We start from the raw sequence: 20,390 nt of genomic DNA, 5'->3' as shown, positions 1-20,390 counted from the left end.
CGCCTGCAATCCCAGATGCTCAGTAGGCTGAGGCGGGAGAATCGCTTGAACCCGTGAGGCAGACATTGCAGTAAGCTGAGATGGCACCACTGCACTCCAGCCTCTGCCACAGAGTAAGACTCTGTCTCAAAAAATAAATAAGTAAACAGAATAGTAAAAAAGAAACTTCATTTCAACTTTCTGGCCTATCAAGAGGGCAAAACAATGCCTGAATTTGATCTGAGCTTACCTATTATTCGTGTATCTTCGTGTGTTGCCATTGCCTGAAATTCATATTCAACTTGCTATATGCACTGATTGAAGTTAATAAACTCATCTTAATGTATTTTGCTTAAAGAAAGAACCAGTCGTTAGCTCTGTGGGTAGAGTAAGAAAAGGCAGAGGCACTGGCCTTTATGCAACCCAGCTGAGAATAACGATGGTCCGGTCTGGGCTGAGACCACGTGCCAGCACCTCGGGCAGTTCATTCCTGACAGCTGTGTGGTCTGGCTGTGCTTCCGCCCTGGCACACATTGGAATCACCTGGTTGGCAGTACTAACTGTACCAGTGCTGGGCCTCACTCCAGACCCACTGACGCAGAATCTCTGAAGGTGGATCTCAGCCATCAGCTTTTTATTTTTTTATGTTGGCCGGGTGTAGTGGCTCACACTTGTAATCCTAGCACTTTCAGAGGCCAAGGCGGGAAGATCACTTGAGCCCAGGAATTAAGACCAGCCTAGGCAACATATTGAGGCTCTGTCTCTACCAAAAAAAAAAAAAAAACTAGCTGGGCATGGTGGTGCGCGCCTGTAGTCCCAACTACTTGGGAGGCTGAGGTGCGAGGATCACTTGAGTCTGGGAGGTTGAGGCTGCAGTGAACTGTGATAGCAGCACTGGACTCCAGCCTGGGCAACATAGCAAGCCCTTATCTCAAAAATAAAAAATAGGGAGACCGAAGCGGGTGGATCACGAGGTCAGGAGATCGAGACCATCCTGGCTAACACTGTGAAACCCCGTCTCTACTAAAAATACAAAAAATTAGCTAGGCGTGGTGGCGGGCGCTGGTAGTCCCAGCTAATCCGGAGGCTGAGGCAGGAGAATGGCATGAACCCAGGAGGTGGAGCTTGCAGTGAGCCGAGATCACGCCACTGCACTCCAGCCTGGGCGACAGAGCTAGACTCCGTCTCAAAAGAAAAAAAATAATAATAATAATAAAAAGTGCCTACATGTGTGCAGCAGGAGTTGAGAAGACCTGACCCAGAGGAAAGATGCTACATGCCTGAGTTGAAACTAAATTCAAATTATAGCTTATTGGCTGGGCATAGTGGCTCATGCCTGTAATCCCAGCACTGTGGGAGGCCAAGGCGGGCAGATCACCTGAGGTCAGGAGTTCAAGACCAGCCTGGCCAACATGGTGAAATCTCATTTCTACTAAAAATACAATACAAAAATCAGCTGGGCGTGGTAATGGGCGCCTGTAATCCCAGCTACTTGGGAGGCTGAGGCAGGAGAATCACTTGAATCCAGGAGGTGGAGGTTGCAGTGAGCCAAGATGGTACCACTGTACTCCACCCTGAGTGACAGAGTGAGACCCCATCTCAAAAAAAAAAAAAAAATTACAGCTCATCTTTTCTTCTTTTTTCTTTTTTTTTTGAAATGGAGTCTCGCTCTGTCGCCCAGGCTGGAGTGCAGTGGCGTGATCTTGGCTCACTGCAGCCTGCACCTTCCGAGTGCAAGTGATTCTTCTGCCTTATCCTCCCGAGTACCTAGGATTACAGGTGCCCGCCACCACCCCCGGCTAATTTTTGTATTTTTAGTAGAGATGGGGTTTCACCATATTGACCGGGCTGGTCTGAAACCCCTGACCTCAAGTGATCTGTCCGCCTTGGCCTCCCAAAGTGCTGGGGTTAGAGGCGTGAGCCACCGGGCCTGGCCAGCTCGTGCATTTTCTGTGTGTCTGGGCCATTCTACCCTCTTTGAGCCTCCTTTTTTTCAACTATAAAGTGAGGCATAATGATATTAGCACCTCAAGCCTTTTGTAAAGAGTCTAACAAAAGCACCTGGTCTCAGACGGTTACCAATCAATGCCTTTACCTTTTCCTCCCATTCTCTGAGAGGGCATTTCCCTTTGATCCACCTTTCCAGTAAGACCTCCAATAACTTGCCAGTTTATCCCACTGTGTGGTCTAAACACGTGTATCCATGTCAGAGTTCTTTATTCCTAGCTTGTGGAAGCTGCGTTCTGGTGAGGATGACATGGGAATGTCTGGCATACTCTAAGGGCTGTGGGAAAAAATACGACACCACCAGGATGCAAGAAAGAGCTCAGGGCTTAGAGGTCAGAAGACCTGGGTTTGGACCTCAGCTCTGAGATTCAGCAACTCTACGGCTGTTGTCACATGACCTCTCTGAACCTCACTTCACTCGGCAAAATGGGTGTGGCAGTATCTGTGTCACAGGGCTTGTTGGAAGGGTTACAATGAAACCATATGAGTGAAAACATGCCAGGCGTGGTGGCTCAAGCCTGTAATCCCATCACTTTGGGAGGCCGAGGCGGTCAGATCACTTGAGGTCAGGAGTTTGAGACCAGCACTCCAGCCTGGACAACAGACACCCGATCTCAAACAAACAAACAAACAAACAAAAAAACACAAAAAAACATGCCAGGCGTGGTGGCTCAAGCCTGTAATCCCATCACTTTGGGAGGCCGAGGCGGTCAGATCACTTGAGGTCAGGAGTTTGAGACTGCACTCCAGCCTGGACAACAGACACCCGATCTCAAACAAACAAACAAACAAAAAAACACAAAAAAACCTAATGGTGGTAATAAATTAAGCATAACAGTAGATATCTGTATAAGTTTGCTAGGGCTGCCATAACAAATGTCACAGACTGGGCGGCTTAAACAACAGAATGTTTTTTTTTTTCTCACAGTTCTAGGGGCTAGGAGTCTGAGATCAAGGTATCAGGTTTTGGCTGGGCACAGTGGCTCACACCTGTAATCCCAGGACTTTGGGAGACCTAGATGAGCAGATTGCCCGAGGTCAGGAGTTCAAGACCAGCCTGGCCAACATGGTGAAATCCCATCTTTACTAAACATACAAAATTAGCTGGGCGTGGTGGCACATGCCAGTAATCTCAGCTACTGGGGAGGCTGAGGCAGGAGAATTGCTTGAAGCGGCAAGGCAGAGGTTGCAGTAAGCTGAGATCTCACCACTCCAGCCAGGTGTGTTCGAGACTGCAGTGAGCTATGATTGCACCACTGCACTCCAGCCTGGGCAACAGAGTAAGACTCCGTCTCAAAAAAACAAAAACAAATGAAAAACAACAACAAAAAAACAACAAGGTATCAGGTTGTTTGGGAGATCAAGGTAGCGGGTGTGATTTCTCGCTGCGTCCTCACATAGTCTTTCTCTGTGTGCATATCCTTGGTATCTCTTGGCGTGTCTGAATTTCCTCTTCTTTTATTTTTAAATTTTATTTATTTACTTAATAGACAGGGTCTCACTCTGTTGTCCAGGCTGGAGTGCACTGGTGCAATCATAGCTCACTACAGTCTCAAACACCTGGGCTCAAGTGATCCTCCTGCGTCAGCCTCCTGAGTAGCTAGGACTGCAGGCACAAGCCCCTGTGCCCAGTCAAATTTCCTCTTCTTGTAAGGAGACCAGTTATGTCGGATCAGGGGCCAACCTAATGGCCTCATTTTAATTTAATCACCTTTTTAACGACCCTATCTCCAAATACAGTCACAGTCTGCCATATGCGGTGTTAGGGCTTCCATGTATGAATTTTACACAACACAATTCAGCCCATAACAATATCAATAAGTCACAGTGAGTAAGGGAAGACACTTTCTCTGCAGGTAACAGAACATCTGCTGAAACTCCAAAGATGCACATTTATTGCAGACATCGAGCCATCGAGAGGTGGCACGCTGGGTGACTCGGAAGCTCGCCTGGTGAGGGCTTCCACGCTTCCAGCCTCAGAAGGTTGGCTTCTCATCATTGGCTTGTTCAGTTCTGGTTATGAATGACTGCCATTGCCTGGGAAATCATGGCCTCACATAGAGATGTGCAAAACCAGGAAGATAAGGCAGGCACAGAAGAGGAGTTTTCTTTGTAGACCTCTCATTTTATGCTGGAGGGAAATCTTTCCCAGAATCCACTGAGCAGATTTTCTCTTGTGCCTCATTGGCTGAATCGAACTGTGTCACATGACCACCCCTAACCAATCGCAGACAAAGAGGAACAGGAGCTCTTTCATTTCCTCAGACAAACTTTAATTCAATTACTTCTGAGTCACCCTTGGAGTGGCATCATTGCCATCTGGATCTTGTCAGAATTCCATTAGCAAGGAAAAAGGAGGGAATGGCCTGGGATACGCAACTGACAGTGTCCGCTGCAGGCAGTGCATCCAACACTTTTTCTTTTTTTTGAGACAGGGTCTCACTCTGTCACCCAGGCTGCAGTGCAGTGGTGCAATCTCAGCCCACTGCAGCCTCAACCTCCTATGTTCAAGTGACCCTTCTGCCTCAGCCTCTTGAGTAGCTGGGACGATAGGCGTGTGCCACGATTCTGGGCTAATTTTTTTGTATTTTGTAGAAATGGTGTTTTGCCAAATTGCCCAGGCAATTGGGCAAGTGGTCCCAAACTCCTGAGCTCAAGTGATCCATCTGCCTTGGCCTCCCAAAGTGTTGAGATTACAGGCATGAGCTACCGAGTCTGGCCCATTCAACACATATTGATTGAGCACCTACTATGTGTTGGAAATGTAGCAGTGAACAAACAACGCTGTGCCTTTTTGGACCTGACACCTACTACACGCCAATCACTGAAGGAATAAAGGTGATTAATGAGACCCAGTCTCTGCCTTTTTTGCTCCCATGATGTTCTTTTTGTTTGGAGGCTGAGGCTGGACATATATTTCCCAAAGGGGAAGGGGTCTCACATGGTTTGTAGGACTGCCTTCATGTTGAAAACCCATCGACATGAAGCAGCAGCTGCTCTTCCCCTCAAAAACTCTGGCATTGCTCTGAACCCATGGAGGCCTGACCCTTGTGTTCTCTTGTTTTCATTAATATGGGCAGAATGGGATAAGGGGTTGGTTCCAGTAGAAGCTGTCTCCTGGCCTGCTCTCCTCCAGCCTCTGATCTGAATGCTTGCATGTGCTGGTTACTGTACTAAGTGTTCTAGTAGCAGTATTTCTTTTAATCCCTCCACATCCCTACGAGGATGTCAATAGCAATCTTATTTTTATCGTCTCAGAGATGTGGAGTAACTTCATGTAGGTCAACAGCCGATCAGTACTTGTTCTTCCCCACAAAACTGTAATGCTTCCCACCTTTCAGAGCTGCTGGCTGGGGAAGAGCTAGGAGAGCAAAGGTAAGTGTTTCACAGACAATTTGCGTAATGCATTCACTGCCTTAAAACGGGACTGAAAACTGGCCAGTGCATAAGAGAACGGGGCAATGGCAATGTAGAGAGAAATGGCACATCTTAGGTAAGAGTTTTGGTTATTTATTGCTGTGTAACATCCCACTCCAAAATGTAGTGGCTTAAAACAACAATCATTCATACACTCTCTAAGTTCTGCAAGTTGCGTGGGTGTGGGTGTGGGCTCAGCTGGGCGGTTCTTCTGCTTTCATTGCTCAGCGTTCCTTATATGGTCGCTGGAATTGACTAGGATGTTAGAGGGGCTGGGCCTTGGCCTCACTTTGTCTCTGTGAAATCTTACCAGCACAGTAGCCAAACTTTTTATAATACATAGCATCAAAGGTCTCCCAAAGGTGAGTGACACAAGAGAGAGGAAGCAGAAGTTGCCAACACCTTTTAAGGCTACACCAGAATTGACATAGTTTATCTTCTACTGTCTTCTTTTGGTTAGAGCCAATCACAGGGCCAGCAAAAATTCCGTGAGAAGGGACCACTCAAGGTTGTGACTACAGGGTCTGGGCTATATGGTCCCTTTGGGGCCATCTTTGGAAACTAGCTACCCCAACAGACTCATTTGCATTTGGGTTTCAGTTCTTCCGCCTACAAACTAAATGTCTGAACCACGTACTTAAGTCTCAGACCCTCAGTTTCCTAATCTCTGAAATGGAAATGATAACATCTGCCTCATTGAGTGGCTACAATGTTTAAATTAAACGTGTAAAACTGTGTATGTCACAGTGCTTAAAATACAGTAGGCACTCAAAGCATTCTTTCCCCCTTTCTTTTCTTGGGAAAGACAGAAAAACTGGAACAACCAGCCAAAATAATAATCAAACATACTAATTTTGAGTTACTTGCATGCAGTTGAAAAATAGAAACCAATACATTGGATCATTGGGATTTAAGTCTCTTTTAGCCTGGCTGTGAAGCCATGTACGTACACAGTAAGTAATAATTAGTTGCCTAGAATAGCTGCTTTACAAGAGGCACAGACAGGAGGTATCACAGGAGTTCTGAGGAAGGAAAGCTTGGTGATGCTGGGGAGGATTAGGAAAGAAGGCTTCCTGGAGGAGGGAGTGCACAGCTGAGCCCTTGAGAGTGGGAAGTATTTGGATGGCAAAGGAGGAGGGGGTGGCCTCTCCAGGCAGGAGGACCACTGGCCATTTATTGAGAGCTTTGTCTATGCCAGACCCTCTTCTAACCCTTTTACACATACGAATCCATGTCCTCCTCACAATAATCCTGAGTTTAGGTGGTTTTGCCCCATTTTAAAGATAAAGAAAATGAGGCACAGAGAAGCTAAGAAACTTGCTCAGTATCCCAGAGCTGGGCTTTGAATTATGGTAGCCTGGCTCTAGAATCTGTACTTGCAGCCACGTTCATCTCCACTATCTAGGGCTGGTAAGTGGCTTAAGGATTGCACTGTGCAGCATTTGTAAGAATACGGCCTTTATACTGCAGGCAGTAGCATCCTAGGAGAATATGTTCAATGAAGCTATTCATGTGACAGCTTAGCTATGCTGTTCAACACAGTAGCTGCTAAGGACACTTGGCTATTTATATTTAAATATATGTTAATTGCAATGAAGTTAAATGAAAAAGTGAGCTCCTCGTTCACAGTAGCCACATTTCAAGGGCTCTGTGGCCCTGTGTAATTGGTGGCTGTTATACTGGACAGTGCAGTCACAGAACATTTCCATGATCACAGAAACTTCTATTGACAGTGCTGAGTTAGCAGAACTGCTAACATGGCATTTATAGGGAGGCCAAGGCAGTTATGGCTGGATGGAAAGCCAGTTGAGAGGGTGCAATGTCAGGGAAGCCCGTGGCTGACAATGGTATAAACGTAAATTAGTCCATGCATACATTCATTCATCTGTTCCATAAATATGGAAAACAGCATGCTTGGCCACAAAGGAAGGTATGGGACATCGTACAAGGCTGGAGGAGCGTAGTGGAGAGCGGACATCAAAGAAAGACTAATGTTTGCTCCAAGACCTGAAGGATTGCTAGGCATTGGCCACGTGGAGAAGACAAGAAAAGCGTTCCTACTAGCAGGACCTGCTTGTACCCAGACTCAAGATATCACATGGGGTGGCTGCTAAACAAATTGCTCTGGATTGTGGAAGGGAGAAGCGTACGTTATGTAGGGCTGTGGCGGGAGAGAAGCAAGAAAGGTGAGCAGAAGACAGAGGGAGGGAGGGAACAGGAAAATTTCCAACAGATTGTGGGAGTGGAGGTGTGAGTTGCTGAGAGGAAACCAGGAAGAAAATTAGAGCACAGAGGGAGAAAGTCTGCATTGCACTCAGGCCTTGGGAAGAAACGGAGACCAAGGAGGTCTGCATTGCATGAAGGCCTTTACCAACAGGTCCCTCCTGGCATTGGTGTCGGGTTGGAGATCTCCTGGCTTCCTCACAAGGCACACATGTTTGCAGAAGTTGACAGTGCTGCTTCTGTAGCAATCCAGAGATTGTAGAATTGGGTTTGCACTGGGAGAGTGGAAGGCTGGAAATAGAATCACACACAGTCAGCCCTTGGGAGGCTCTAAGATACTATCAGAGGAAGTAGGATGCCTTCATCTCCTCCTTTTGGGGAGAGGAAGAACGTGAACTTCAGGGCTGGAGAAGGAAGGGAGTTCACATAGAGTGTGCCCCCTTCTCTGCATTTTGCACCCATTGAATCTTCTAATCCTTGCACAGGCACTGTTTGGCAGGAACTATTATTATCCCCATCTTATGGACAAAGCAGCAGAAGCTTGGTGAGGTCAGAGATCATGCAATATGTGATGGAGGTGGAAGATTTGACCATGGGATCCTCTTCCTTGAGTGATTTTGGGAAGGGGCAGGGAAGAGGTGTTGCTCCTTCTCTGAGGCCACTTGTCCCACAGGACGGGTGGAGCCTATAGAACAGTCATGAGATTAAGAAATAAAAGCGAGTTCAAAAAGTTTTCATGCTATTAATAACACAGCAGCCTTATTTTGCAATTCTATATCTCTGATTACAAAATGATTAGCTAAAATTAGTTAATATTAACCTTTTGGAGAAAATATTATCATATTTAAATTACTTTGCAATTTTCCAATTAAGTTTGCTTCTAAATGGTGCCTCTAATTAGCCAGGGTGATAAGTTGACCAGACAACAAAGAGATCTTTGAACTCTTAGATAGCAGAGTCCATAGTGACAGCCAAAGTCCCCGCAAAGGTGGCACCTGCTGTCCCCGCAAAGGGAGAACAGCACGGGGAACCAGACAGCCTCCCTGGGGCTTCTGGAGGAAAAACTTCACTGGGTGCAGTGGCTCATGCCTCTAATCCCAGCACTTTGGGAGGGCGAGACAGGCAGATCACCTGAGGTCAGGAGTTCAAGAGCAGCCTGGAGAACATGGTGAAACCATGTATCTACTAAAAATACAAAAATTAGCTGGGCATGGTGGCGGGCCCCTGTAATCCCAGCTACTTGGGAGGCTGAGGCAGGATAATTGCTTGAACCCAGGAGGCAGAGGTTGCAGTGAGCCAAGATCTTGCCATTGCACTCCAGCCTGGGTGACAGGAGCACAACTCCATCTCAAACAAACAAAACAAAAAACCTTCACTACTGAACAAAAGACCATAAATTATGCCATCAATAATAAGAAGATTCATTAATTCTACAACATTCTACAGAGCAGTTAAGACTACTGTCATGTGGAGTATTAGAGACAGAAAACTGGAGAATCGTGTCTCCTGACCTCAATGAGTTCAAAGTCTAACAAGGAAGATAAGAAGGCAAGTAACAATTATAAGTGCTATAAGTTATCTAACACTAATATCCCATGCGTAGAAGGAAGAATTGATAAGATTGAAATACAGAAGGCATTGCTGATAAATAAATGCATAAAAAATAAGTTATCCTGATGCTTGAGCTGGAAAACCAAATTTCCACCATGTATGTAATTAGGGTTCAATCAGGGACACTTGACAAAAATTCAATTTAAAAAATAACTATCAAGGCTGGGTGCAGTGACTCATGGCTTTAATCCCAGCATTCTGTGAGGCTGAGGCAAGAGGATTGCTTGAGCCCAGGAGTTCGAGATCAGCTTGGGCAATATACCGAGACCCCCATCTCTACGAAAACTTAAAAAAAAAAAATTCGCTGGGGCTGGCCAGGCGCAGTGGCTCACACCTGTAATCCCAGCACTTTGGGAGGCCGAGGCGGGTGGATCATGAGGTCAGAAGATCAAGACCATCCTGGCTAACACGGTGAAACCGTCTCTACTAAAACTACAAAAAATTAGCTGGGCGTGGTGGCGGGCACCTGTAGTTCCCAGCAACTCGGGCGGCTAAGGCAGGAGAAAGGCGTGAACCCGGGAGGAGGAGCTTTCAGTGAGCCGAGATCTCGCCACTACACTCCAGCCTGGGTGACAGAGTGAGATTCCATCTCAAAAAAAAAAAAAAATCATCTGGGTCCAGGTGTGGTGGCTCATGCCTGTAATCCCAGCACTTTGGGAGACAGAAGTGGATGGATCACTTGAGGCCAGGAGTTTTGGCCAACATGGTGAAACCCCACCTCTATAAAAAAGGCAAAAATTAGCCAGGCATGGTGGTGTGCACCTATAGTCCCAGCTACTTGGGAAGCTGAGTCAGAGACTCCTGTCCCTAAAAAATAAATTTTTTAAAAATTAGCCCGGCATGGTGGCACATACCTATAGTCCCAGCTACTTAGGAGGCTGAGGTGGGAGGGTCAATTGAGTCCAGGAGTTTGAGGCTGTGGTGTGCTGTGATCATGACACTGCCCTCCAGCTTGGATGTCAGTGTGAGACCCCATCTCTACAAAAATAAAAATAAAATAAAATTTAAAAGTAATAAAAATGAATCAATAAATAATCAAGAGCTCATCATTCCAAAGACTGAAGTTGTTATCGGCAGATTATGGGAGGCGGAGGTTGCAGTGAGCCGAGATCATGCCACTGCACTCCAGCCTGGGCCACAGAGTGAGACTGACTCAAAAAAAAAAAAATTAGCTGGGCATGGTGGCACATGCTTGTAGTCCCTGCTACTTGGGAGGCGGAGGTGGGAGGATTGCTTGAGCCAGGAGTTTGAGGCTGCAGTGAGCTGTGATCACACCACTGCACTCCACGTTTGCTCTGGGCAACAGAGCAAAACCATATCTCAAAATGAAACAAAACAAAACAGAAAACCAAACTATCAGGTTATAGTCTGACCTATAGTCCTGATATTTCTACCTCCTAAATAATCTTTCAGATTGGTCCACTCTCCTCCAGCCACCAGCCACTGTCGTTATTTTTAACCTCTGGAAACAGGCCTGTGAGGCCTCCCTACCTCCAGCCCCCTCCAATCCACCTTTGCTGCTACTAGGTGACTTGGCTAAAATTGGAACCTGATCATGTCATTTTCCTGTTGAAATCCAGATTAGCATAGTGCCTTGCACAGAGTAGATGTTTAACAAATACTTACGGAATGAATAAGTGAACAAATGAATGAGTGAGCAATAAGTGAACAAATAAATGAATGGCATGTGGCCTCTTTGTGCTGCACAGGCATCGCATTCGTGTCCTAGGGCTGCCATAACAAAGTACTGCAGGGTCATGGGCCCTCTGAGGTTTGAAGGGAGGGTCCTTCCTTGCCTCTTCCAGTTTCTGGTGGCTGCCACTCTTGACTTCAAGTCATGTCCCTTGACTTGCTTATCACTCCAACCTCTGTCTCCATCCTCAGACGACATCCCCTGCTGCCCCGGTTCTCTGTGTCCAGATTTCCCCCTTCCTGTAAGGACACCAGTCCCTGCATTAGGGCCCAACCTAATGAACTCATCTTAACTTGGTTATTTCTGCAAAGACCCTATTTCCAAATGAAGTCACATTCAAAGGTACCAGGGATTAGGACTTTAATATGTCTTCCTGAGACTAGTGTTAAACCACCTGTCATCAAGCAACTTACTTTTAAAATGAGAACAGAAAAGGCTAGAAATGAATTTATTTTTACAGCCAACTTCTTATTGTTTCTCTTGCACTCTCTATGACTCACTTTTTTTTTTTAAAGCTTGCTGTCACCTTTAAATGGTACTAAAATGGAAGTACATTAAACTGCTATTAGGGCACGGAAGACGTGGCAATTAACTGCGGTAGGACATGAGAAGCCTTCAGAGAATAGATTGGGCCAGGTGCAGTGGCTCACGCCTGTAATCCCAGCACCTTGGGAAGCTGAGGCGGCTGGATCGCTTGAGGTGAGGAGTTTGAGACCAGGCTACCCAACATGGCAAAACCCCATCTCTACTAAAAATGCAAAAATTAGTTGGATATGGTGTTGCAGGCCTGTAATCCCAGCTGCTCCAGAGGTTGAGGCAGGAGAATCGCTTGAACCCAGGAGGTGGAGGCTGCCAAGATTGTGCCACTGCACTCCACACTGCGTGACAGAGCGAAACTCTGTCTCAAAACAAACAAACAAACAAACACAACCAAAAATCAGAGAAGAGGGTGACAATTGAGCAATTGTAGAAAAAGGGCAGAAGTGTAGAAGCAAGCGTACAAAAGAAAGCACTCCTGGTACAGGGAACAGCATGTGCGAGAGTGTGGCGGTGTGACAGGGCATGGAGGACCACTCAGTGGAAAATAACTGGGGTGGTTGTAGTTTCTTTTGGTTCTGGGGTACTAAAATAAAGCTTCAGATGGCCAGGCATGGTGGCTCACACCTGTAATCCCAGCATTTTGGGAGGCCGAGGCAGGCAAGTCACTTGAGGCTGGGAGTTTGAGACCAGCCTGACCAACATGGTGAAACCCCATCTCTATGAAAAATGCAAGAATTAGCCAGGCTTCATGGCACACACCTGTAATCCTAGCTACTCGAGAGGCTGAGACATGAGAATCACTTGAACCCGGGAGGTGGAGGTTACAGTGAGCTGTGATCATGTCACTGCACTCCAGCCTGGGCAACAGAACAAGACTCCGTCTCAAACAACAACAACAACAACAAAAAAAAAAAAAAAAAGAAAGAAAGAAAGAAAGAAATAGGGCTTTGGCATTCTGGGCCTCTCCCTGAGACAATCATTCTACCAGCTCTCCCCAAGCCCCAACCTCCAGCTCTGCCCCATTCTGTCTGGCTAATCCTGTAAAGTCCAGGTAGACAGCCACCCTGTGAAAGCAACCAACTAACATACATGAAATAACTTAATTGTATATCTTAAAATAAAAGAGTGTAATCGGATTCTTTGTAATTCAAAGGATAAATGCTTGAGGGGATGGAAACATCATTCTCTACGAAGTGCTTATTTCACATCGCATGCCTCTATCAAAACATCTTATGTACCCCATAAATATATACACCTACTATGTACCCACAAAAATTAAAAATTAAAATAAATAAAGAAATATACATGAGCAAACCTGTAGGGTTCACCTACATACATGTTTTCAAAAATCAAGAGAAGGGCCAGGCATGGTGTCTCGCCCCTGTAATCCCAGTGCTTTGGGAGGCTGAGGTGGGAGGATCACCTGAGCCCAGGAGTTTGAAACCAGCCTGGACAACACAGTGAGACTCCCATCTCTAAAAAATAAATTTTTTAAAATTAGCTCGGCGTGGTGGCACATGCCTGTAGTCCCAGCTACTCAGGAGGCTGAGGCGGGAGGGTCACTTGAGTCCAGGAGTTTGAGGCTGCCGTGTGCTGTCATCATGCCACAGCTCTCCAGCTTGGGTGTCAGTGTGAGACCCCATCTATACAAAAATAAAAATAAAATAAAATTTAAAAGTAATAAAAATAAATCAATAAATAATCAAGAGCTCATCATTCCGAAGACTGAGGTTGTTATCAGGTGCTCAAAGATGGTCTCCAAGTACAGAATTGAAGCCATCAGGAAAGCAGCCAGGACCCCAGGACCCCACTTGGCTGTGCGAGGGTACGTCCTGGGATTTGATCTACCAGTCTTAGTCTTCAGGTGGGATCAGTCACATGAGCAACGGAAAGATAATTAATTTGGTTTAAATAGGGCATTGAGTCTACAACAAGAATCATGAAGATATTCACCCCTGTGGTCCAGGTGCCCTTGTCTTGGGAATATGTCTGTCTAGGCTTGGGTTCCCCCAGAAGTAGGATTCAAGGCAAGAAATTTATTTGGGAGGTTGTGATGGTTAATTTTACGTGTCATCTTGACTGGGCTAAGGGATTCCCCAGAGAGCTGGTAAAACAGTATGTCTGGATGTGTCTGTGAGGTAGTTTCCAGAAAAGACTGGCATTTGGATCAGTGTACGGAGAAAGGCTCACCCACCCTCCCCAGTGTGGATAGGCATCATGGAGGACCTGAACAGAACAAAAAGTGATCTGGGATATCCGTTTCTCCTGCTTTTGGACCTCAGAGCTCCTTGTTCCTGGGCCTCTAGACTTGGGGGTTAGACCGTTGGCTTTCCTGGGTCTCCAGGTTGCAGACAGCAGATTATGGACTTCTTAGCTTCCATGATCATAATGATTCTCCTGCCTCAGCCTCTCAAGTAGCTGGGATTACAGAGGTGCGCAACCACACCCAACTAATTTTTGTATTTTTAGTAGAGAAGGGATTTCGCTATGTAGACCAGGATGGTCTTGAACTCCTGGTCTCAAGTGATCCACCTGACTCGGCCTCCCAAAGTGCTGGGATTACAGGCATGAGCCACTGTGTCTGGTCTATTTGGTTCCTTTTTTTTTTTTTTTGATACAGTTTTTGCTCTTGTCGCCCAGGCTGGAGTCTAATGATGCAATCTCAGCTCACTGAAACCTTTGGCTCACTGAAACCTCCGCCTCCCAGGTTCAAGCAATTCTTCTGCCTCAGCCTCCTGAGTAGTGGGATTACAGGCACACACCACCATGCCCTGCTAATTTTTGTATTTTTGTAGCTATGGGGTTTCACCGTTTTGGTCAGGCTGGTCCCAAACTCCTGACCTCAGGTGATCCAACTGCCTCGGCCTCCCAAAGTGCTGGGATTACACATGTGAGCCACTGTGCCTGGCACTGGTTTATTTTTTGCTTTATTTATTTTTCTTTTTTATTTTTATAATATCCATCTATCTATTCATCTGTCTACGTGTCTATGTATCTGTGCATCTATCTATCTGTGTCTATAGATCTATCTATCTGCTATTGATTCTGTTTCTCTGGAGAACGCTAAGATTTGAATCTAGGAAATAACAGCAGGGGAATGGGGACATAAGATAAGGGAGGAGAGAAGATGTTAACAATATATTCTCAAGCCTATCACCATCATGAGCAACTGAAACTCAGTCTGGCTGGGGATCTCCTGGAGCCGATGGACACACGCCTCAGAGTTATCTTCAGGAGTCAGGGTATTGATTCACCAATTCTGCTCGGTCAAGGTTGAGACTTTCTCCTGAGAGGTGCTAACTTCCAGGCACTTTCATCCTGTCCCACGTATGCAGAGGGAGGCAGAGCCACAGGTGTGTGCATGGCAGGTGGGTGGGTTAGGGTGAGCACTGAGGGTCTGCTACAATCCTCAAAAGATAACTCAGCCCAGGCTACAGCATGCATGCAAGAAGATGTTCAAAGTTGTGTTGACTAGAATAGCAAAGCCAGACAAATGAGAAACAGATGACTAAAATCCACACGACGTGTCCAGCAAGATGGGAATGATTTAGCAATGTCCATTTAGTAAAAGGAGGCTCTGCCACCACCATGTCAATTTCAAAGCCCATTAGCAACATGGAAAAGCCTTCCGGTCTAATGCTAAGCAGGAAATGCTTATGAACTAATCACAGATACTACAGTTGTGCCTGGGAAAACACCTGTCTTCAAGGGAACAAGGTGTATGAAGGAACCCTGAAGAAATGAAAATATGTTAGGATAATGAGACCATGGGAATTCTGCTATGTCCTCTTTATGATCTAAGGGAGAACCAATATTAAATATGATTGGTAAAGCCGCCAATTCCTACAGAGAAATATACTCCTCTTCCCCCGTCAGGGTTTCCTAGATTCCCTCCCAAATAGACTCCTTGAGGCCACGTGTGATGGCTCACACATGTAATCCCAGCACTTTGGGAGACTGAGGGGGGCGGATCATTTGAGGCCAGGAGTTCAAGACCAGCCTGGCTAACGTGGTGAAACTCTATCTCTACTAAAAATACAAAAATTAGCTGGACGTGGTGGCGTGTGCCTGTAATCCCAGCTACTAAGAAGGTTGAGGTGGGATAACTGCTTGAACCCGGGAGACCTCGGAGGCTGTAATGAGCCAAGACGGCGACACTGCAATCCAGCCTGGGTGACAGAGTGAGACTGTCTCAAAAAAAAAAACAAAAAAACGTGAAAACAAAAAGCAAATAGACTCCTTGCTCTTAATCTCAGTGTCAGTTGGCTTCTGGGGGACCCACAGTAAGATGGGAATATTCCCCAGACTGGAATGTCTGGGCCACAGGGCCTAACTATCTTTATGGTTCTTTTTATGGACTCAATGCCATATTTTTATTTTTTATCTTTTGAGATGGAGTTTCGCTCTTGTTGCCCAGGCTGGAGTGCAATGGTGCGATCTTGGCTCACCACAACCTCTGACTCCCGGGTTCAAGTAATTCTGCCTCAGCCTCCCCAGTAGCTGGGATTACAGGCATCCACCACCATGCCTGGCTAATTTTGTATTTTTAGTAGAGATGGGGTTTCTCCATGTTGGTCAGGCTGAGTCTTGAACTCCTGACCTCAGGTGATCCACCTGTCTCAGCTTCCCAAAGTGCTTGGATTACAGGCGTGAGCCTCTGCGCTGGCCTCAACGCCTTATTTAAACCAAACTTGCTGTCTTTCTGTTTTCATGTTGCTGATCTCACTTGGAGGCTCAGACAGCTGGATCAGATCACTGGAAATAATGCTCACAGGGTCCAGCCATGTCCTGACTACTTTCAGGGGGGCTTTATGCACAGAAAGGTTAAGGGACATTGGGAGCTGATGTCAACAAGAAGAACACTGTGCCCAGGAGTCTGCAATTTATCAGAACATAAAGAATGTGAACATGGAATTTAGCCTGCAGATTTGCATTTGTTATCAAATGTCCCCAGGCAAGTTCCATTAGGGACATAAATTAAGACTTTACCCTTTACATTATCACTGTGTGTGACTTTCCACATAGTTTTCGAAGGAAAGTTATTAGAAGGTTGACCTCTAGAGATAACAGGCCTGTTCTGCTCAGCCTGTGTCCTAGCCTGAGTCAGCAACGATCCTGCATCCCATCCTGGGCTCTAGCCCTTCTCCAGTCTCTGTCTGGCAGGGTCACTCCAGAAGGATTGCAGTGGTTTCTAGGAAAATGACAGAGGCAACAGGGTAATCTCCAGGGACCTGGCAGATGGGGCGAGGCTGGCAAATGTTCCTTGAGTCTTATCATGAGCCAGACATGGGATAGACAGAGATTAAGAGATGTCCCTTCCCTAAGAAATTCACACAGTAAAACAACCCAAATGTCTATCAACTGATGATAGATAAAATGTGCTTTATCCACAGGATGGGATATGCTTCAGCCATAAAAAGGAGTGAAGTACATGCTACAACGTGGATGAACCTTGAAAACACGATGCCAAACACGAAAGTCCACGTATTGTATGACTCCATCTAGGTGAAACGTCCCGAATAGGCAAATCCATAGAGTCAGAAAATAGATTAGAGATACAAAAATCAGCCGGGCGTGGTGGCACGCGCCTGTAATCTCAGCTCCTTGGGAGGCTGAGGCTCGAGAATCACTCGAACGCAGGAGGTGGAGGTTGCAGATCGAGCCGCTGCACTCCAGCCTGGATGACAGAGCACGACTCCATCTCAAAAAAAAAAAAAAAAAAAAAAAATTAGTGGTTGCCAGGGGATAGAGGAGTGGCAATGGGGAGAAAGAAAGAGTGACTTATGTCAGAGCAAGTTAACGGCTTAAAGCCAAATATTAGACAACTGTATTCTCTAACGTCTCTGGCTGGAGGAATTATATACTTGACACCTTTTCTGAACACTCCAGGGTCTCACCACATTGCAAGGCTCCCTCTGTAACCTCAGATTACTAATTTCTTATGCACTATGCAGACCACATCATCCAACTCTGGGCTTTGATTTTTTTTTTTTTTCTTTTTTTGAGACAGAGTCTCATTCTGTTGCCCAGATTGGAGTGCAGTGGCGTGATCTCGGCTCACAGCAACCTCCGCCTCCCAGGTTCAAATGATTCTCGTGCCTCAGCCTCCCGAGTAGCTGGGATCACAGGCACGTGCAACCATGCCTGGTTAATTTTTTGTATTTTTAGTAGAGATGGGGTTTTGCCATGTTGGCCAGGCTGGTCTTGAACTTCTGACCTCAGGGTGATCCGCCCGCCTTGGCCTCCCGAAGTGTTGGGATTATAGGTGTGAGTCATCTCGCCCAGCTCTTGTATATGTTTTGTTGTTGTTGCTTTGTTTTTGTTTCTTTGAGACGGAGTTTCACTCTTGTTGCCCAGGCTGGAGTGCAATGGTGTGATCTCAGCTCACTGCAACCTCTGCCTCCCAGGTTCAAACAATTCTCCTGCCTCAGCTTCCCAAGTAGCTGGCATTACAGGCATGCACCACCATGCGTGGCTAATTTTTTGTGTTTTGAGTAGAGACCAGGTTTCACCATGTTGGCCAGGCTGGTTTCGAATTCCTGAGCTCAAGCGATCCACCCGCCTCGGCCTCCCAAAGTGCTGGGATCACAGGCGTGAGCCACCGCACCTGGCCTCTTGTATGTTTTTTATGAGCTATATTATACACATACAAATAAATATTTAGATATGTTTTTATGCAAATGGGATTGAATTATATACAATATCTCATACTTAGCTTTTAATATTAACAAAAATCTCACCAGGTGCATTGGCTCACGCCTGTAATCCTAGCACTTTGGGAGGCCAAGGTGGGTGGACTGCCTTAGTTCAAGAGTTCAAGGCCACCCTGGGCAACCTGGTGAAACCCCATCTCTACTAAAATACAAAAAGTTAGCATGGTGTGGTGGTGTGTGCCTGTAGTCCCAGCTACCCGAGAGGCTGAGACATGAGAATTGCTTGAACCCAGGAGGTGGAGGCTGCAGTGAGCTGAGATTGTGCCATTGTACTCCAGCCTGGGCAACAGAGCGAGACTCCGTGTCTCAAAACAAACAAATAAAAAACAAAAATCTTAGGGATCCTTCCAAATTTGCAGAGGAAGGATTTGTTCATTTTGAAAGTGGTTATATATGATACACCATGTTTTGCGAACCCATTTCCTATCAATGGACATTTAGGTTGTTTCCAATTTTTCCTTCTTAACAAATTCTGCCAAGAATAACCTTATTCATATGGCGTTTCACACATGTATGAATTTACCTGTTGGTATAATTCCTAGATGTGCAATTGCTACATTATAGTTTGTGCTTTTAAAATTTTTATAGATACTATCACATTGCCCACAATAGAGGTTGTACCAATTTCCCAACAGCAAGCGGAGAGAGAGCCTGTTTCCCCACATTTGGGAGGATGTGTTTGGAAATACTGTCAGAGGCCAGACCATACAAAGCCTTGTATACAAAGCTAGGAAATCTGAACTTGATCCATGGACCATGGAAGCCCACGGGAGCGTGTAAGTAGTGGATAAGGATGGTCAGTTCTGAGCTTTGAGTGAGAGCTTATTTTCGTGATGACATCCAATAAATTTTTTAGGGGATTTTTATTCTCCAGCAGGTATGCGTGATGAATAATGTGGTGAATCAGAGAAGGGACCAAATATCCATTAGGATTTCAGCCATGCTGGGGAGAGAATGGGTATAATTTGGGCACAGCTGCCACTCGGCACAATGGGCTTGGATATAAAAGCAACTTGGTTTCTTTACCGTCTTCCTGCCTTCCTGCCATTCTCTAACCTTCCTGCCATTTTTCTTTTATCACACACTTCCCACATGCTGATGGCTTTGCACGAAACATACAGCCCTCAGGGTAATGACATAAAACCAATAGCAAGGACTTTTTATCCACTGCTAACAGTTGACTGAAAGATAAGCAGACAGGTCATATAGCAACTTTATCTTTCCCGAGAAGACCATTTGACAAATTAATAGGCTTTGGAGCAGGTGTTGAACAAAGAGCTGGGTGACACAAAAATGCAGACCTGTCAAGCTGAGCCTTTTGTTTCTTCAACAAAAGGTAGCTGTCATTATGTGATGCAAAGGCAGAAGGGAAGATGGATGATGGGTGGATGTGAGGGCACCAGCATATGAAAGTCCCAAGAGCGAGCTTCATCTAGAGGCCCCAGCAGTGGTTCAAGCATGAGTGCAGTGGGCTTGGTACTCCTGGTGCTTGCTCTGAGGCTTAGGGCCACCACTGCTAAGCCAGAGGTGGGCAACTTTTGCTCTAAAAGCCAGGTGGCCTTCAGAGATGCTTGTTATGAATTTGTGCCACTTGGACGCACCTTCCGTGATGCCCAGAGCTGGTGCGAGGGGCAAGGAGGCCATTTGGTCTTCATTCAGGATGAAGGCACCCAGCGGTTTCTGCAGAAGCACATCTCCCAGGACAGGGAATGGTGGATTGGACTCACGTGGAACTTGGCACCGAATGGAACCACGGAGGGTAGGTGCCGTGATCGCTGTGTTTTATGTGAAACTTGTGCTTGCAATTCTTGCCATCACTTCTCACCCAAAGCAACATGGAACAAATTAATATGTCCTAATTCTCATGGTATGGATACCCTTCCCTTTGGTTGTGTTGTGGGTTAAATAAAATAATTCATGTCTAATGCCTGGCACAGAATCTGGCACATCAAATTCTGACCCAGTAGAAATGTTCATTTGTTTGCCTGTTCCTAATAGTAATACTCCCACTGCTTTGGTCCTTGCCAGGATAGTGCTAGTCACTATCCTGAATGCCTCATGGTCACTATCATGTTGAATTCTTTCAATAACAATGAGAACAATTATTATGTCCCCATTTTTTATTTATTTATTTTTGAGACAGCGTCTCTCTCTGTCGCCCAGGCTGGAGTGCAGTGGCGCGATCGTGGCTCACTGCAACCTCCACC

The 20,390-nt window shown here is 46.0% G+C and overlaps 1 protein-coding gene across 1 annotated transcript in view; it reads left to right on the top strand.

Moving 5' to 3' along the window:
* The first annotated feature begins 19,641 nt into the window (after positions 1-19,641).
* The window catches only part of LOC129493461 (polycystin-1-like protein 2), a 123,718-nt gene continuing 122,969 nt past the window's right edge, over positions 19,642-20,390 (top strand). Inside the window, 1 exon segment of the mRNA XM_055299679.2 lies at positions 19,642-19,942. Coding sequence (XP_055155654.1) covers positions 19,642-19,942 — 301 coding nt within the window.

The sequence above is a fragment of the Symphalangus syndactylus genome, chromosome 11 (assembly GCF_028878055.3).
Source record: "Symphalangus syndactylus isolate Jambi chromosome 11, NHGRI_mSymSyn1-v2.1_pri, whole genome shotgun sequence".
NCBI classification, from domain to species: Eukaryota; Metazoa; Chordata; class Mammalia; order Primates; family Hylobatidae; genus Symphalangus; species Symphalangus syndactylus.
Note: the sequence above shows the minus strand (reverse complement) of the source record. Positions and strands in the feature narration are given on the sequence as shown.